General features: G+C 46.6%; 2 protein-coding genes across 8 annotated transcripts in view; both read right to left on the minus strand.

Annotated features, from left to right (window-relative positions):
- LOC109387466 (L-lactate dehydrogenase A chain-like) overlaps positions 1-3,988 on the minus strand; it is a 14,518-nt gene extending 10,530 nt beyond the window's left edge. The window contains exons 1-3 of the mRNA XM_019651364.1: positions 3,889-3,988; positions 1,617-1,766; positions 5-151 (exon numbers count right to left, since the gene is read on the minus strand). Coding sequence (XP_019506909.1) covers positions 5-151; positions 1,617-1,742 — 273 coding nt within the window. The 5' untranslated portion in view covers positions 1,743-1,766; positions 3,889-3,988. The remainder of the gene's footprint in view (positions 1-4; positions 152-1,616; positions 1,767-3,888) is intronic.
- A 14,873-nt stretch (positions 3,989-18,861) lies between these two features.
- Positions 18,862-19,988, minus strand: part of GTF2H1 (general transcription factor IIH subunit 1) — a 42,016-nt gene continuing 40,889 nt past the window's right edge. For all 7 annotated transcript variants that reach the window (XM_019651387.1, XM_019651391.1, XM_019651392.1 and 4 more), the window contains one exon: positions 18,862-19,940. In XM_019651387.1, the coding sequence (XP_019506932.1) occupies positions 19,854-19,940 (87 nt within the window). In that variant the 3' untranslated portion in view covers positions 18,862-19,853. The remainder of the gene's footprint in view (positions 19,941-19,988) is intronic.

The raw sequence follows: 19,988 nt of genomic DNA on the forward strand, positions 1-19,988 counted from the left end.
TAACCAGCTTGGAGTTTGCAGTCACATTATAGTCTTTGCTAGAGACAATCTTTGGTGTTCTAAGGAAAAGGCTGCCATGTTGGAGATCCATCATCTCTCCCTTCAATTTGTCTTCCATGACATCAACAAGAGCAAGTTCATCTGCCAAGTCCTAAAAGACATAAAGTTTTTAGTTAAATCAAAACTGCTTCTTCCAAATTTTTAGAAGGGCATGCAAAACTCCCGTATTTCTGGTACAGGAGCAGGGCCCCATTTAAAAGCTGACTCACAGACAACCCATACATAGGAAGAAACACTGACCCTCTCCCCTCACTGGAGCAACCTCTGAAAAAGCCCCACCACCATTATGTGGAAACAGAACAAAGGATTGGCAATGGTTAGAAAAGTGTCCAATTATGTAAAACAGATTGAGTCACTTTTTCAAATGCAGTTTTACATACTGATTTTCGATTATTATTCATTAAATAGGTGATATTGACCAGTATTAAGACTTGAAATTAAAGTGATATTCTGGATCCTTCCCTATCTATATGTTTTCCATATAATAACCAACTCTAACAATATTACATCAAGATTTATGCATTTCAAAATATTGGTAAAAAAAAAAATCCTTTCAATTGAACCTATGAAAGTTCCTAGATGTCCCCCTCAGACCAGGAGCACCAATAATAGTTTTAATACAAATGGGATGTGGGCTGTCATAACCAAAGAGGATTATATTGAGGTACAGAGCTACTCCCATCTACAGTATGATGAGTGGCCTAGCAGTTACTCTTACCCACACCTGAATTAGAGGGCATCACAGAAGCCCACAGGTGGTGTGGGAAATACAGATGGCACCAATTTCTGATTCAGTGGGGGAAAGAATAAGAGTTGTTATACTTTATGGCCTCTCCTAAGAGCACATATAGAGCAACCTGTGTTTTTCTGCAACTTCTGCATAGCTCATTTCTGCTTTCAGTCTTCTCACTTTAATTCTTTTCTGTTCATAAGCCAGAATTCATTATTTCACTCTCTTATTAGGAACTCTAAATCTAAACTTAAAATATTTAAACATTGTAAGCTGCCTCAATTTCTTTATATAAACCAGGCTTAATGACTGTAAAAAAGTTTTCTTTATTCATTCATGAGTCCTCTTTTTCTAATTAAAACTTTAGCTCCGTTATTGGTACCAAAATTGCTATCCAAGGAGGGGGGCAACCAGGATTTACAAGGGAGGAAGACTTAAGATTTCCCACATTCAGTATGATTTTTGGTGTATCAGATGAACATAGTATCACTTCAATTCAAAAATCACTTTAAAATAATTTTAGCTTGTTTAAAGGCATGGACTCTTTCATTTGTTGGCAACTCATACATGTTAATACAGCACAATGAATTTAAGGAACTGGGTTGCCAGCCTAATAACCTTTCCGTTTTTGTTTTTTTTTAGTTCAGAAGCCCTTTTGGTATAGCATCATCTTCACATCTCTGCTTCATATAAAGTTCTTTGAATGAGTACATGAACCTCAATATTTGTATATAGAATGTGATAATGCAAGTATTGGGGAGGGAGTGGAAGGATGGGTGGGATCAAGTTATCCTTGGTTCCAGAGTGACAATGGGCTCTCACTTACCTTCATTAAGATACTGATGGCACAGGCCATGCCAACAGCACCAACCCCAACAACTGTAATCTTATTCTGGGGGCTTTGTTCTTCCTTAAGAAGATTCAAAATCAGCTGATCCTTGACAGTCGTCATATTGGATTTAGAACCAAAAGGAATCTATATGGGAAAAAATATGCAGTCATGGCATCCTCTTTAAATTAACACTTATTAACCAAAAGCTGTTCTTAAAAAAACTTATTTCACTTCCTTTTGGCGTACCTGCCATAAAAATCACAAGGGTTAACTAAAAGGGAGAGGGGGAAATACCCACAGATAGCCAAAGGAGAGTTGAAAAGCCTAATGCCAGGGTCTGATCTAGCTAGGATATTGGTGTGACGGACCTCACCTTGGCATGGAAAAATAATATTGACGTTTGGGTGTAAGTATAGCCTCCCGATGGCTCACTCATCTTCTTTATTAATCCCAAGCAGGGCCAGCCTTTCCTCAAACAAAATCACTGTGAGCCGTCTAGTCTAGTCACCTGGCTCCTGACAAGCCCCTCAAGTGAGGACGCGAGTTACGTGCAGAGCGCAATTAACCGCCTCACCGCCAACCCGGACGCAGTGGGCAGGCAGTGAGCTCTGCTCATGCGCGCTCAGTCATTTCCCCCAACCCCTGAAGAGGGGAAGATCAGAACTACTCAGTCCCCAGGAGCCCTCGGGGTTTACACCCCGCCCAGAACCGAAAGGTTAGCAGCCGCCCCCGCCCCCTCCAGCGAAATTTGCGCGCATGCGCACTTCAGAGCTCCGAGAGCGGCCAGGAGAGGTCTAGCGGCCACAGGCTGCAGCGAGGTGGACACTGGCCCCGCCCATGAGCGGAGATGATCAGGAACTATCCTGCTCTTAGGGTGAGAGGGGGCGAGCTCTCTGGGTCAGAGTTTAGACCTAACTTGCATGTGCTTCGAAGCAGATGTGAGCCACGTGAAGCGCGGCTGGCAGCCTCTCTGGCCTGGCGCACGGCCAGAGCCAGACTTTAAATTGCAATACCTGAGACTGTTAACCAACCGGGAGGGAGGAGCCTGGTGTGGCTTCTGCTGTGATCCTTTTTTCAAAGGCATGAGGCCTGGTATGAGGAAATTTTTACAGTACAGGAAGTGCAGAAATTGCTGCAGAGGCCTGAGGCCTGGAACCCTAATATTAAGATACTTGGTGGAACCCTCGATTTCCAGAGCCGGGAAAGAGGCCAGCCTTAGACTCTTGCTAATCCAACTCCGCACTGCATTCACTGGATCTAGTTTTGACACCATCCCAAAGGGCAAAAATATCCGAGGGGGACTTCCAGGCAGGCAGCCCAGAGTCGCCAAGCTGGACTCAGGTCTCTCCTTACAAATCACTACTATTTCTAGACAGCCTTGTAAGGCTTTTGAAGCCTAGCAGGGGGAAGGGAGAAGTTCTTCCTGCAGAGACCTCCTGGCTTCACCAACACCTAAGGCCTGAGCTCCAGCGCTCCCTCCAATATGGAGACACCGGTAGGACAGCAGCCCTGCAGAAAGAGGGTCTGCTCCGCAACTCTGCCATCCACTGTGACCTTAGAAATGTCCTAACCCTCTCCCAGCTTTAGGTCCCCCCATTTATCAAAAGGAAGAGACGGTACCAGATGATCCTACTCTCAATAGACGGTCTGAGATACGGGAGGGCCTCATTTTTGCATGCACCTTAACATAGTGCCCGATAGATATATCAGTAGCTGCTTAATAAAAGTAGTTAACGCAGAGAGCACCCTATAATCTGCCGGCAGCGGCCGCTTCCATGGACCCCACCTCTCGAAAGTCCCAGGGTTAAAATGTGACCGGGGAAGGCGATGCTCAGCGGCTTTCCTGCTTCCAGGAACCCGCCCAGGCTGCCGAGGCTTTTTCTGCTCTGCGGGTTCCGGGATCTCGCGTTCTGCGCCTTTGGCCGAGTTCCAGCCCAGAGGTATGTCCCACCCTCCAGACCCGCCATCTCCTTGTCCTTCTGTATCCACTCGGGATATTGACCCCAGGTTGGGTGCGGCCACCTCCTCGGTTCCCCAGCCGGGCCAGAGGCCACAGTGACCACTTAAAGCAAAAGCAGAGCGTGGCAGGCTCCGCGCCCACGGTTGGCGTGGGCCACCGCCCAGACCTCCCGACTATGTCTCTGGGAAGCAGTGCCTACAACCCCAGGAAGTAGGGACCCCTTGGCAGGCAGCGCCGGGCCAGATAGGCCCGGGCCAGCTCCCTCGCCTGCCCCCTCAAGCGCAGAGCGCGCCAAGCCCTACATACCAGTAGTGCACGGAGAGTGAGCGGGCGTCTGTGGCGCGCAGCGTTGGATCCGGACTTGGCGGCAGCAGCACCGGGACTCGGAGCCCAGCACAGGAGGGGCCTTAAATGGAATCGTGAGGCTGACGTCAGGGGGGAGCTGGGCGGACGTGCGGGATCCCACGTGTGGGTCGGGCTGGGGGCGGGAACCCAGCCGGGCGGGGCAATGGAGAGAGGCCCAGGCGGCGCGCGCAGCCAGAAGACCCACAAGCGGAACTACCCTCGTGCTCCAGGACAGCTAAGGGACCGCCCAGAGCCACTCTACCCTCCGACCTCAAAAGCCCGGGCAAGAGCCACCAGCGCGGTCTTCAAGCCGACCACCAATTTCCTTTTCCGTAAAAATGTGGAGGTTCCCCTCAGGGAAGGAGTGCTCTGATTCTTCACCACTATTTCCCAGTGCCCAGAACATCTGGCACATAGTAGTCAACAACTATTTGTTGAAAGAAAGAAAATGCCTAACAGTGTCAGACTGCCCTTCTTACCCAAGTGGAGTGGTGTCCAACACTTGACGCTGCTTTTCCTCCTGCTGCTAAACCTTCCAAGTCCCGCAGCTCCTAGTGAGGCCTCAGCCTGTCTGGTCTGCCCTCCTTACTGCCCCACCCTGCCCAGCACCTCATGTCCTAGCCACACCCAAGAACTTGGGGGGGGGGGTTCGTTTTTATCAACATATGTTATTTTTACCTTCGCTCCAAGCCTTTGCTCATGCTGGTTCCTTTGGCCTGTCTTCCTCCTCCATCTCTTCTTTAAACTACCAATCTCTTGGTACTCACCCTAACCTCCCCACCCCACACACCCACAGAGTTGGTACCTCTCTCCTGTTTTCACACCTCACTGGTCTGTACATCCTTCAAACCTTCTTGCTTGCGGGTGGGGAGTGGCACTCGCTCCCTTGCTCCCCTACCTGACAGTGAGTCAACAACATGGATGAGTCTACTTTCTCCCTGCACCTGGGGCATCACCTTAGCATCCAGGTCGAACAAAGATCATAATTGTGGGTTTCTTGGTTTTGAAGGGAAAATTCTAACCTCAGCTCCAGAAAAGCGGGGCATCTCTCTATCATGTCCTAACAGTTTTCTCATCACTCTAGAAGGCCCAGAAACGTAAGCTATCACCTCAAACACACAGTTGGCAGGGTTCCCTCACCGCATGGCAGATTGCAACAGTGTTTGGTTCCCCAGCCTTTGCAGCCATGTCCTCATTCAGTTAAGGCTGGGCTCTTGCCTGCCTACCAAATACCACCACAGCTGCGGGCAGGAGGGCAGAGCTCAGAAAGCGGAGGTTAGGCCAGGGAGACCCTCACCAGGTAAGAACCCTCACCAGGAGGGCTCTGGGATGACCTCTAAAGATAATCTAGGCAAGGAGTTTGCTGTCCCCTAAATTAAGGCACCTAACAACAGCTCACTCCAAGCACATCTTCCCTTTTCTCAAGCAGAACAATAGCCTCTATTTAACTCTGCAAATATGAACAAAACAATTACCATTTGCTGAGTACCTCCTCTGTTAGGCAGCAAGCGAGGCAATCCCTATGCTCATCTTCACTTCTCATTCTTTGGAGTGGGCATAATTATCCACGGAAGCTCAGAGAGATTAGTGACTTGGCCACTGTCATACAGCTAAAAAGTGATTTCAGCTGGTACTTTAACCCAGGGCTGACTTGACTCCAGAGCCTGTGATTTTTTCTCCATAGGGCATTGTCCCTTCCCCATTCCTTAACCTCCACTCCACAAAGGTCAAGAAATTATGTAGAGGGCTCAAGCCAGTCCCAGGCTCAGAAAGTTCAGTTTTCAGTGAGAGGCAGTGGATGTCTCTGCCTGTTGCTCGAGCTGAGACATTGCTCTTCCCTGGTCCTCAGACTGGGACTCACACCATCGGCACTCCTGCTTCTCACACCTTTGGACTTGGACCAGAATTTATGCCACCTGCTTTCCAAGGTCTCCTTGTAGATGACAGATCGTGGGACTTCTCAGCCTCCATAATCTCATGAGCCAATTCTTCATATTAAATCTCATTACACACACACACACACACACACACACACACACACAGTTTCTCTGAAGAACCCTGACTAATACGGTCCAAACAGAAGAATTTCTATACGAAAGCCAGATCAGAGAGAAGGTGGAACCCGTGGAATGGGTCAGGAAACAGTTTCAGAGGGCAGAACAGACTTCTCAACCTGATCGAGTGTTCTTTGGGAGTGGCTCTTTAAAAGAGAAAATCTCACCAAGAAGTGGTTTGACCAGGGGACAGTTTGGCCTCAGAGAATGGGTGCTGCTCAGCCCCCAACACAGATTTTCCTAAAATGGACCTGGCCAAAGAATGATGTCCACCCAAAACACAATGCTGAGTCGTTCCTCCATTCACTATTTGTTACATTCCTCAAGAGCATTCAGTGGCTCCTCATTCAATAGTCTCCAGAATAATTTCCAAATTCCTTGGAAAGGCACACCAGGCCCTCCATGATCCAGTGCCCACACCTCCACTCTGGGCTTATCACCTGTTTTCCTTCGTGTTTCCTATATGCCAGTCCCAATGCTATTTACCATGTTCCCCAAATGTGCCATGCACATCCACTTCGGCAGTTCCTTCAACCCGAATGTTCTCCCCCTTGCCACCATCTCTGCCCACTCAAAACCCACATCTTCATAGGTCAAATGCTATTCCTTGGGCTTTATATTAATTCTTATTGCTGTGCATCTCTTTCTCACACTGGACTGTAAGTTCCTAATGGACAGAAACTTTCTCATTCATCTCCATATCCCCAACATATACATTTATTTGTTTAATAAATGTACTTTGAAGTATATGCATGCTATATAAAGGGTGCCATGCTAGGTACAAAAACAAGACAAATTAATAAGCCTTCGAAGACTTACCATTTAGTGGGGGGAGATCAACAGCATCCCCTACGATAGCTAAACTGCAAGATAGACTAACACTGCCACAAAAGAGGTAGAAAAATCGCTCTAGCATTCAGAGAGAGAGGTCTTTTGGCTGGCGATATCAGCGAAGGCTTCCTGGAAGAGGTGGCATCTGGGCGTGGCCTAGAAAAAGACTTCAGCTGAAGATGGTGAACAACAGCTCGACCTGTTGCTGGGCTGCCGTGAGCCACTGTGAGCGGCCGTCCAATGGCCGGCAACTGACTGCCTCAGCCGGGAAGAGCACAATGATAATACCAACATGGGCCAGTGAAGTGACATCCTCCACAACTAGACTGAAGAACAAAAGGACAGCAACTTGTCTGTTCCCCTTCCCTGATTTCCCAATGCTGTTCTCCTCCCCCAATTCCCCAATAAAATCTTAAAAACAAAAAACAAAAAAGACTTCAGCTGGTGAAGATTGGTGTTGAGAAAGCAGAGAACACAGCATAAGTAAAGAAATGTATGGCAGCAGGAAATTCAAGATGTTCAATCTTTAGCTTTAAATACCAAGCTAAGAAATTTGGAGGTTTTGTTTTTTGGTGGCCAGTGGAAATCCCTGAAATTTTGGGGGATGAGGAGAGCCAGGGTAAAAGCAAGGTGGATGAGAGGCCATGGGAAAGGGAGTCACCTTGATTTTTAATAATACGCAACAAGAAGCTCAGCGCGTATACAGCTCCAACCGCATCTGCACAAAACATGCATTCCTCTGACATGTCCTACACAGCCCCGAAGTCCCTCTGAACACTCACTGACAGCCTGGCTTTTTCACCTTTTCCATGGTTGCAAAGCTGATGGCTTTCCTGAGTTGCAAGGCCCAGGATGCAGATGGCCTCATCGGTCTCAGTCCCTCATCAGCCAGGGCCTGCTGTGTACGTGCCAAAGCAGAGGTTGTTCCTCTCTCTGGCAAGACAGCAGGTGCCTCCCCTGGGAGACTGCTTCATGTCATCCCCCCAACCCCATCCATCTCTCTCACACGATGGGAGTGGAAGCCGAAGACTCCACCCCAGCTCCGACTCCTCAAGTTCTCCTGGGTGCCAGCTCGGCTGGTACCCTGATGCCTCCCCCAGTCATTCTCTTCCAGAACTGTGAGGAATAAGTTTCTGCTGTTTAAAAGCCATCGAACTTATGGCATTTTGTTCTAACAATCCAAATGGACTACGGTTACTCTTCCAGCCCCTTCCCACCCCAGGGAAGAAATAAGAGCTGTGCTCTTTTCTCTTCATCCTTCCTGGGCAGGGGCTCAAGCCTCAAGCTTTCCATCACATTGATAGGTTCCAAGGCAAAGGCTGTCACCAGAATATAAGTGACTTCCAAACTGAGGGTGCCCAAAATCAGTGCTGCAGAGGGAGTCCAAAGGTCTCTCCAAGCCAGACAATCTCCAGAGGAACAGAAAGTGCCCCTTATCTAATCACAGCAGGGGAGGACTGTGGGAGGCTGTTTAACACACACACACACACACACACACACACACACACACACACACACACACACACACACACACACACACACACCCGACTCCTTAGGTAGGAAGGACAGTGACAGGCGGGGCTTAGCAAAGATGAGTGAGCACCTGGTGGAGAAGAGACACTGACCTAAGGGTGAGGATACCTGGGTTCTTGCTCTAGCTTTGTCATGCACCTCTGGGTGACACTTTGGCGGTGACGTTCCCTCTGTAGCCTCAGCGTCCTTGACTGTAAACATGGGGGTCTCTGTCTTCCAGTTATAACACCCAGGGAGTCAAGCCTCCATAGACACCTTCATTTTTACAATAGCTCAGGAGGACTCAGGGGCAAAACTGCTCCCAGTCCCCTTTTGGGGAAGTGATTAGGGCTGCTCCTGACATAGAGGCAGAGAGTCAAGGGAACCTGCCCCACCTGGTGCGACAGGACATCCATAACTAGCATTCCCTATGTTAGTTCCAAACTAGGTCCAAAATTCCCAAGGCACTGTGGTGTTGAATTTGTTAATAAAAACAGTCTCACAGGGCTTTGAAAGCAGATGACTGATCAGGGGATCCCATCTCTCTGATTCCTGTGTAGATGGTTTTAAACTTTTAAGCCTTACCAAATGGGGAATTACATCCCAAGCCTTAGGTTAAAAAAGGGTAATTTCCTAAAAATTCCAAGAGGATCAAAGCAATTGTAATACTGAATAGACCCAGAGAAGTCTATTGGTGATTTCCTGGGGCTGGGATGTGGGAAAGGAACGGAGGTCTTCGCTGTGCCGCTGCTGACTGCAGGGCACCCTCTCAGAAATGTTGGTTTATGGGCCCTGTTTTTTTTGTTTAAATTGCTCTACACAGCCACTCCTCACAAAGCAGGTTCTGCTGGGGAAGGAGGCTCTCTGCCCTGTTATTTAAGCCTGCTCAGAGGATCGTGGCCTGAAAAGACAGCCCTACCTCATTTTTCTAGGGTACCAGAAGGGGGTTGGGCGCCGCCGGGGAACCTGGGATTCTGTTAAGAGGAGCAAAGAAAAGGTTCCTGTACTTTTTCTTTGGAAGGGATCTCAGGCTGTGGTGGGGCCAGTGCAGACCTAGAGAAGGCTCCCCTGCAGCTAGATAAAGCTCGCTGGGTTCTTCATTTGTGAGTAGCTCAGGATGGCTTTCAGATCCATTCTCTCACGGCATTTTCATCTCAACCAGGAGAGGAAAGCAGAGCAGGAATTTTTTTACCTGTTTACTGGTGAGGCTACCAAACCTTAAAGAAAAGTACTTGCCTCAGGCCACTCAGCTGGAAAGCAGCCAAGTGGATTTCAAACTCCCAGATTAGTTTTCCTTCCCCTACACCACCCTGCCCCTCTGTCTTTGGCGAGGTGCTTCACAGCCTGGAGAGCCATTAGCCCTTTGTTCTCTGGATATCAAAGGGCAAATGCAGTACATATGCCCCAGCCTCCTCACCGAAGGCAGGTGAAGGTCCACGTAGCTCACCTGCCCACGGGGCTGCTTCCGGGCCCCGTCCAGCTGGCCTCCCTCCTTCCTGGTGCTCACTCCACGAGCCTTGCACAGGCCGTGCGTCGGCAGGGCCCAGCTCTGCCCTTCAGACAAACATGCTTGCCGCGTCAAGCCCTCTCAAAGGACATTTTAACTTAGCTCATCCTCCAGTTTTAGCCACAGAAGGAATGAAAGCCTAGGAGAGGCCCTCACAGCCTTGGCCCTCTTCACCTGCTGCATCAGAGAGGGACCACCTGCCTCTCACACCTGCCCCTGCTTTGCTTACACTGCGAAGGGGGGAGTGGGTGCTCTCAGCAACCCAGCCCACAGGGCAAACATTATTCTCACAGTGGGGAACTAGAAGGGAAGTGAAGTGAACTGAGGTGCTCTTGATGACCTCAGGGTTTCAGAGGTACTGACTAAGGGACTGGCACCTCCCAGACAGCCTCCTGCTTTCTCCTCTGCACCAGGCACCTTTTCCACCAGCCTGGGCTCTTTCCTGTGGGTGTGGCGGTCACTTGCGGCTCTGACTCCTGGGGTTTTTCCACTGTATCAGAGCCTCTTCCAACAGCCCTTGCTTGGGGGTGGCAGCTTGGCAGTAAGGCCTTACTCTGCAGGAGGCCATACCCCAGCCATTAAAGCTACAGGATTGTCAGGAGGCCGCCTCAGTGGAGTGCTGTTCTCAGCCTCCTCTCCAGCAACCTCGGTGGCAGGCTCATGATGTCACAGACTCTCCCACCAAGCGCAGCTAGTTCTCAGGCAACCAAATTTCCCCTTCTCCTTTCCTAAGAGAGGCTGCCTGTCCGCCACAAATAGGCACAGGCTGTGCCAGCATCTCCCTGGTAACCAGAGGCCACAGCTTCCTGCCTTGGGCGATGATCCAGAGCCAGCACCCTCGGCAGGGCTCCCCTGCCGACTCCAGGAGGGGGGTCATCCCTGGAACTGGGGAACAGCCTAGGGAAGCGGCCAGCTGGGTTGCCATGGAAGACTTCAGGTCCTTTAATGGGGCAGGCAAGGAAGGCCCTCCTTTGAAGGCTGCCCCCTCCCTTCAGGTTGTGAGACTCCAATGTTTAAAAAAACAACCCTTCTTGGGGTGGCCGTTTGGCTCAGATGGTTACAGCGCAGGCGCATAACACCAAGGTTGCCAGTTCAATTCCCACACGGGCCAGTGAGCTGCGCCCTCCACAACTAGATTGAAAACGACGACTTGACTTGGAGCCGATGGGTCCTGGAAAAACACACTGTTCCCCAATAAAGTTTAGAAAAAAATAAACCCCTTCTCAGGGCAATGGGTGAAAGTTGAAAATTTCAGTGTGCTAGTTGGCTTTAGACTTTGCTCTCCCTTGTGGAGGGGTGGGGGTGGTGGTACAGGAGATAGATTGCAATGGATTATGCAATAATCCCAGTTCCTTGCCACCCTCCACCCTCCACCTCATAAAATGGCCCCTGGGGCAGTTGAGGAGCTGGCAGGCTCTCAGAGAGGGTTGGGGGATAGGGGTGAGGGTGTTTATTGATGTGGAGTCAAAGACCCCAGAGGGACTGGGTGGACAGACCTGCTCCTTTGTGGGTTCTCTTAAGGGGGGTAGAGAGGCTGGCGGGGCACTCCTGGGGCAGAGATAGAGCTGACCTCACTGCCTCACTCACAATCTTAAGAACTGGGAAGGTCTCTTCAGAGAGATTCCATTTCCAGGAGAAAAACAAATCAGCATGCAAAGTGGAACTGTTCCCGGTTCCTCCTGCTCCTGTTCTCAGCCCTCTTGGCACAGCTCTGCTTCCAAGAGCGCTTGGCAGCAGAGGATGCGAGTGAGCCTGAAATTCAGTTGTAAGAAAACTGTACCAGACGAGGGTTCACAGCCTTCCCTGCTCCCCAGGGCATTCCCTTTCCTGTGCAACTTCTCTTCCCAGTCACTGAGGGGAGTTCAGTCTCAACTTTGTTCTTTGGGCTTTTGTGGTGCAGAATCCAGAATACCTGGTTGGGGAAGACTGTGAGATGGTAGGTGGGGAAAGGATTTTGGTCCATGGGCTGTTAATCTACATAATAAAGAGGAAGAGAACACATCTTGGGGTAATTTTGGAGATAGTGGGGGTGGGAGATATGAAGAGATGCGCCTAACTGTGGACTGCTGAAAGTGGGTTAGAGAGGTCAGGACTTTTGCTAAATGCTGCTGTGGGCAACACTGTAATCTCTACTTGCCCTTTGCGGAAGGGCAAGCCAAAGATTTGAGCTACCGTATTTCCCCATGTATAAGACGCTTCCATGTATAAGACACACCTTAATTTTGGGGCCCGAAATTTGAAAAAAAAATGTATTACATAAAGTTATTGAACTCAAGTTTTATTCATCATAAAATTCATACAACTCCTCATCACTGTCAAAACTCCCAACCATTAGCTTGTCCTCATCTGTGTCTGATGACGAATCACAGTCTTCATATATTGCCTCTCATGGCCGTCTTCTGCCATGGCGTTTTCAGTAGGGTTTCTTCTTCCCGTAGCCAGTCTTGGATTGTTTTCTCAGTTGGAGGAGGACCAAACTTACGTTCAGCAGCATGATTTCCATTCACTTTTGCAAACTGGATCATTTTTAACTTGAATTCAGCACTGTACGAAAATCTTTTCTGAGCCATTTCGGGGCAGAACGTGGCAAAATGTAACCTACCGTAATCTACCAGTAACAAGTGAGAAACAATGAGCGCAAAGACAACAAGCGCAAAAAAGCGAGAAATGCAAGTAAAAAAATCTACAATCACTGTATAAGACGCACCCAGTTTTTAGACCCCAAATTTTTCGAAAAAGGGTGCATTTTATACATGGGGAAATACAGTATTTTGAAATTACTAGTGATGGCTGAAGGGTGCTTCTTCATCAGTGTTGGGAGATCAAATTTTGTGGGTCTAGACATTATGAGAATTGCAATAATAATCACTCCCATGTTTACTGTATATTTAACATGTACCCAGGAAGCCTACTAAACCATTTATATGCATTAACTGATTTAACCCTCACAACTACCCTCTGGAGTAGGGAGCATAATTATCCCCATTTTACAGAAACAGGAACTGAGTCTTAGGGAGGTAAAGGCACTTGCCCAATGTCACACAGCCAGATGTGCTGTGGCCAGCCAGGCTCATCCAGGTGGCATTTGGGTAGGCTCCCTGCTTGGAGATCAGGAGCAGCCACTGCCTCTAATCACAGGGAAAGTGGGGAGAGCTCCTTTCAGTAGATTCTTTAGGAAATTGCTAGGCCTTGCTGAAGAGGGCTCTCTGCCAGAACTGCAGGCTCTCACTGACCTAATGAAGCAGAAAATCAATGAGGTTTACATGAGACATCCTGCATGGAGGCTGCTCCCTCACGGATCTGAGCAGCAGGAATGCACTTAGGGCCAAAGTCACCATCTGCGGCAGCTCCTGCCAGCCTATTTCTGTGCCATTTTGTTAAGTCCCAGGGGCGAAGGGGGTAGGGCAACACAAAGCCCAGAGTGACCCCCTGTGAAGAGGCCCCATCTTTCTGTCCAGGCCTTTCAGAATACAGATGTCCCCTTCCAGTCCCTGCCACTTGGAGAGACACTTTTCACATCTAAGGGACAAGGAGGGGCAGACAGAAAGGGCTTCATCTGCACTGCATTCCTCTATGTTGCACCAAACTTACTGTCCTTCAGGAAGAGTGTCTCAGTGGGAACCTCAGGTTTGGGAGCCAGACAGGCTTGGGTTCCAACCCTGACTCTGCTCCTACTGCCTGTATGTTTATGGGCAAGTCACTATCTATGCCTTACGCATCTGTGAAATGGAAAAACAACAGTACCCACCTAGGGCCGGCCAGTTAGCTCTTTGGTTAGAGAGCAGTGCTCATAACACCAAGGTTGCTCGTTTGATCCCCACATGGGCCACTGAAATGCGCCCTCCACAACTACATTGAAACAACTACTTGACTTGGAGCTGATGGGTCCTGGAAGCACACTGTTCCATTAAAAAAACAAAACAAAACAAAAAACAACAGTACCCACCTACCATGTTTCTCCAAAAATAAGACCTAGCCAGGGAAGAAGCCCTAGCATGATTCCTCCAGGATATGGAAGGCACACACCCCTCACATGAGGGTTTTATGATCTGTTTCAGGGAGAAGGGTGCCTTTTCCACAGACTCCTTCAGCTTAAAATATTCAGTGTACCAACGTGCCATATTTTGACACCTAAAATCATGCAAAGTCTTATTTTCTGTCTAAGTCTTATTTTCGGGAAAACAGGGTAATAGGTTTAATGCAAACAACATTACTTGGCACAGGGGAATTTCTTAACAAACCATATTCCTATCTCAGGAAATGAGCTGAGGAGCGATGCGAGTTTGTGGTCACTGTTCTTACAGCTTGTTTCAGCTATTTCGGACTGGGGTTTGTGGAGTTCTTCACCTTGCACCCAGGCCTAGCCTGACCCCTTCCTCAGGTGAGGGCCATTCCAGAACCTGCACACAATGCCTGCCTTATCTACTTTTATTTTTTTAAAGAGGAACACCTTATTACTTAGTACTACAGCCAGTTATACTACAGGGCTGGGCTGGCCAGACAGGGGCTGCCAGTTTCCCAGTTTTCTATAACGTGTCTTACTGAGTCTATGATGTAAATAAAGCACGTGGGTGTTTCTGGCCTCCCTAAGCTGGCCACACTGCCTGGCCATTGCCACACACTGGCTGGCCTCTGCCCATTGCCTGGGTTCAGAAAGGCAGCCCCTGCCTGGTTTTCCTCACAGGTTGGGAAGAGAGGCAGCCGTGCAATGTCCAGACAACAACAGAGTAAGGCTCGTGTCTCCAGGAGACAGGCCTGCTGGTGTTTTCCCCTCATTATGGCTCTTTGCTTTGGCCTCACTGGCCTGGGGTTGACTCCTGGCTCTGCCATTCATGAGAACTTGGGCAAGTTACTTGATCTCATAGAGCTTCTGTACAATCAGGATAGTTCCATTATCATGTACTGTTGTGAGGCTTAAAAGGAAAGCTCTGCCCACCCAATAGGTGCTCAAGGAATGTTAATTCCCTTTTCTATCCCTCTGGGGCAATCTGGAATGTTGAACTGAAGACACTTCCTGGAAAGCTCAACCTAAGAAGAGGGACAAGGCCCACGAGCCAGGGAGAACTTTGATACCACCTGCCTCTCAGCCTGCACTGCCTTGTATGGGGCTAAAAGAAAAATTATTTTTCCTCCCACCTTCGAAGTTTCTCTAGTTGGGCTAATAATCAAATTAACAGAGACAGATTAACAGGAGAAAATCAAATTTTAATATATGCGCATGAGGAATTCATATATGCATAAACATTCCAAAAACAATGAGGCACCAGTGGGTATACATCATTTTGGACAAAGAACATGGGGGAATGGGGTCTTAGATTTCAGAAGTGTGAATGGGAGATTTATAGGTAGTTGAGGAAGAGGGAACCCACATGGCAGGCAAATTCTTGCTAGGCACCTCAGAAACATGCGACATGGGGTGCCTAGCTACAGACCCCTGCTATTTACCATACTTCATTCAAGGTAGGCTAAGGCGAACATCCCAAGATTTCCTTCCTGAAGCTGGTTTTTCTGCCTGAATCTCTTGGGCAGAAGGGGAAAGGTAAAAGGTTCTTTGAGTCTTTTCTTAATAACTAGCTTAAAATCAATATCCCAAAAAGCAGCTTCAGGGTGGCGAAAGTTTGGTCCCCTTCACTTGTCTGGGCTGGAGCTGTGCCAGGGGCTGTTCTGAGACAGGTGAGGAGCCCACTTGTCTTATATACTTTATTATTTATCCTCACAATAAACCCTATCTGTCAAGTAGTACTATGAGAGCCATTTTATGTGAAGAAACGGAAACAGAGATTAAGCAAATTGTTCAAGGTCACAAGCTAGTAACTATGCAGCTGGGATTTGAACACAAACAGTCTAGGTCCTAGTCTGTGCTCTCACAGCTCTGCTGTACCATGTCTGTTGAGGTTGCAGTCAATCCTGGGGAGACCTATTGGAACACTCTACTTTTTCTCTCCCGTTTTCATCTGTGGGTCTAAATGTTCTTGGGTGACAAGACTCTGATTGTATATGTGAAATTCCAAGGAATTTTTGTTTTCAGGCCAGGCATAGCCTGTCAGAAATAGCACACTAATGGGTAGGACCGAAATTCACACAAAGTTACATAGGACCACAAATGGAGATGAACCCTTGTCAAAGTTTATCTTAAAGGCCATGAATATGTGCACTGGTATTTCTCTGCCAGAAAAAAAACTCAGGTTGTAGGTTAGAAAAGTAACTACTTCTAAGTGCACTGAAAATGTCCAGAAGAAAATGCACTGAGCATTACCTTGGGAGAGTGAGATTTGGGGGTAAGGGTACAGAAACATTTTCTATTTTATATACTTCAGTATATACTCAAACTTTAAAAATAAATTAACTTTTATAATTTTTTAAATGGACATGAATAGTCAATGATCTTGTATTTGTTATTCCCTTTATACCACTCTGTTTGCCACTTAGCTACTAAAATTAGAGAGAAATAAATTTGAGTAATAAAGGGCTTTGAACTCTAACACCTGGTGAACCTAAATTTGACACCTGATGGAAGAGCAAATCCAGTGAGTTGTGTAGACATTTCCGTGATTATAATTAGCATTTGGTTGCATCTTGTTTTTTAATCCATTCTGACAATCTGTCTTTTAGTGTTTAATCTGTTTACATTTAATGTAATTGCCAAAAAATTGAGTTTAAGTCTACCATCTTGCGATTTCTGACTACAGACAAGTAAAATTTAAGCCAGGATTTTTCTTATAGTTCAGCTTCATCCTGCTCCTGGTATCAGCCATCTCAACACACACAGCAGGTTGCCAGGTAGCCAGAGAGGGTATTGGTTTTTCCTGCTGTATTGTTGGGTGGGAGGACTGGATACCTGCCTTCACCTCAACAGGTGTAATTCCACGTGTGTCCTATGTAGTAGGGATTCTTTGAACGACCATGAAAACAGGGTTCCGTGGTTACGAAGTCTGACTTCTGAAATCTTTTCTGACTTTAATACACACCCAAGCAAGGATATAGCCAACAAACTAAGGCTGATCACCCCTGAACCAAGTCCTAGGAAATGCTCCAGCTCTGGACAATTTAAGAGCCGAGAATATCTAAGATTCTCCTGGCCTCAGTTCAGGAACTGGGAGAACAGCCGAGTTGTTAAAAAAGCTAAAGCTAAACTGGGAAAGGTCAGAGGTAATGCACTGAGAAATCCTGTGCCGGTCCTGACACTGGAGACAGCAAATCTAAGTTTAAAATGGGCAGCTTTCCTTTCCAGGGCCACTGTGGGCTCCAGATATGCACCAACAGGAAATCATTTTCTGGATTAAACCCTAATCCTGAATGAGTGGGTTACCTTTCTAGGTACAGACGTTAAAGCATTCTTTTGCTTCCCAGATTGCAGTGGTTATCACAAGGTATCCTATTCATTTTGGAGTGTAAGTCCAAACCAGAATAGCACTGACTTTATGCTTCTTTTCAGGGGAAATGCATTTTCCTAAGGCAGGACATGGTTTCATTATATTACATTTGGCAGTCTTCTGGGCTAATGGGACCCACTAGGCAGAGTAACACCATAATATAATTTGCCATAAAAGCAGCACAGAATAGAATGGAGGCAGAATAGAACAGGGCAGTAAAAAACAAAGTGGGCAATGGAAGCCCGGGCTGGGAAATAAGTTTCCGACTTCACAAGCCTCTTATCCCCAAGTAACTGCAGTTCAGGGTAGATCTCAGTTCTGTCACTTGCTGGTTGTGTATTTGGGTAATTTAATGTCTAAACCATTTCTAATCTGTAGAATAATTTGTAGCACCTACCTGATTCACTGGTTGTTGTGAGCAGGAAGTGCTAACAGCAGGAAAGGTGCTTGGCAGTGCTGGGTTACAGCCGTTCTCCATCACCAGTGGCTGCCATCGTTTTCCACAATGGGAAGAAGGTCAGGCGGTCGTAACCTAAACTGCTGCTGCAAGTTCTTTTTTAAAGGACTCCGAGGATCAAATATTTCAAATGCAAGCTAGATGTGAAACTGAGAACTCTCTCTGGTGAAATCTCCCGTTAAGTCCTTCATTCCCTGAGACTTGGTCACATCCCTTCGCAATGACCTTACTCAGTCCCTTCTATTTACAGAACTTCACTTTCATTTGGACCTAGTTTCCTGTTTGGATTGTTCCAAAAGCCTTCTAGGTTTTGGCTTCCCTGACTGCCAGATTTTTTATCTAAAAAACCAAAACAATAAAAAAAACCTTCTGAAAAACCACTTATTTGCTCAAAATTTCCTCTGAGGTCCCCCATGCCTTATGGGTAAAGTTCTGAATTTCTTACCTATGAAGCCCTTCACATGAACTAAATTGATTTCCCAGCCTCTCCCAACCCCCAAACCTAAATCACTGTTGCTTATGTGGTTTTTTTTTTAACACACTGGGGTATTTCAAAATTTTCATACTTTTACCATGCTTTTCCGTATTCAAGGTTTAACTGTTACCTCTTTAGTGAAGCCTACTAAGTTCCCCAAAAAGGTTTCTTTCTTCAGGCTCTACTATTTTTATCACTTAATCTTTAAAAGAGTACTCAACAGAGCATTTTATTTCTTTATATCTGCCTTTCCCAACAGACATACTCTTCTGTTTCAAACATTTTTCTATCTGCTCCATTGCTATTCCTCAGAGTAGCTGTGGTGATAATACATTTAAAAAGCACTTTGTAAAACTGTAAGGTATAAGGGATTACGCCATTACTGTGATCTGAAAGAGAAATGGGGATTGAAGCAGAAAGTGATGTTGCCTCTTTCTTTTTACCAGTTCTAAGTCTGAAGAAATTTTGAGCTGTTCTAGCCATTATATTAAAGATAATTCGCCTGCAAAATGGCTTTAAAAAAGAGTAAGTTGCTTTCAAGCAGCCCACCCCAATAAATTTCACACGTAATGAGAAGCCACAAGGTGTGTTACAGTTGAAAGAGTATCTATAAAAAGTTTTACTTTTTTCTGTAACTTTTAATACAAGACATCTAAAGTCTTAAACAGTTAGTTGATCCTGTTAGGAACAAAATATGGCATGGATTCCAGAAACAAGAACACATCTTTTTTTTTTTTTTTTTGCATTTAGGCTTTTCAGTCACTATGCAATGATTATCAATTCGCCAAGGACAGTTAACAGTCAGATACTGGAGAAAAGGAGGTATGAGAAACATCTTTTATTTTTTTCTAAAGAGGTGAAAATAAGTAAGATTTCTTATATTTCTCACTCATAAGATTTTTTAAACTCTTAAAAATGCAATTTCCTTTTCTCAAAGCACATGCCATTAAAAAAAATCTTAGCAATGTACATTTGCACTCGAAGAAAAACATGCAGCGCCATTGTCTTCTGACAAAATTCTGCATAAAAACCCCCACATGACTTTCTGCAAATATGTTCCCTTTATCATTTAGGGACTCCAACCACATTCAGTGCAATATTTATTGTTTCTTATTTCCGTAGGAAACACAGGACCAACGATGTCTTCTGAGTAAAACTGTTTCCTGCTGGTTGAGCAACAGTTTCCTTCTACTTTAAAGTACTCTCTTTAACTTGCTGATGTAAGGTACAACTAGAATTCAGTAACACTTGAGGATCCAAGTAGAGGATGGAGGGGAAATACTTAAGGTGTACCCTGTGCCATAAACTTAGAAAAAAAAATTTACACAGAAAAACAACAACAAAAAAAACCTCAGATTTTATCAATGCACCCTTTTAAAAAGTTTTTTAAATTTCTGAAAGCAGCTTAATGTGAATCAAAAGCAGTTCCTGAGTAACTGCAGTAAACAGTGTCTTTTTAAAATATATATATATTTTTGCAACTTAGCTCATTTTGGTTCTGCCTTAATTTACCTTCCCAGCTTTTAGTTTAATCAGTTCCTTTCCTTTCAGTTCACAATGTGCAAGTACAATAGCATCAGCTCCGAGAGTTGGCGTGCTGCAGATGTTTGCTGTCACTTCTGTGTGATCATCTGCATTTCTGTCAGGCCATGTTTCCAGAGTCACTGCAGGTCACAGTTCTCTTGATCTCACAAAACTTGTGAGAGCCACAGACACTTCACGTTTTCTTCATCAGACGCCGTGACTGCCACGTGTGTAGCTTGTTGTAGGCTGTCTGCAGCATCTCTTCTATGTGACTTACCAACTGCAAAACATAGCAAGACACTTAAGCAACAACTGGGCAAAGGCTGGG

Source organism: Hipposideros armiger, unplaced genomic scaffold (genome assembly GCF_001890085.2).
Source record: "Hipposideros armiger isolate ML-2016 unplaced genomic scaffold, ASM189008v1 scaffold_159, whole genome shotgun sequence".
NCBI lineage: Eukaryota > Metazoa > Chordata > Mammalia > Chiroptera > Hipposideridae > Hipposideros > Hipposideros armiger.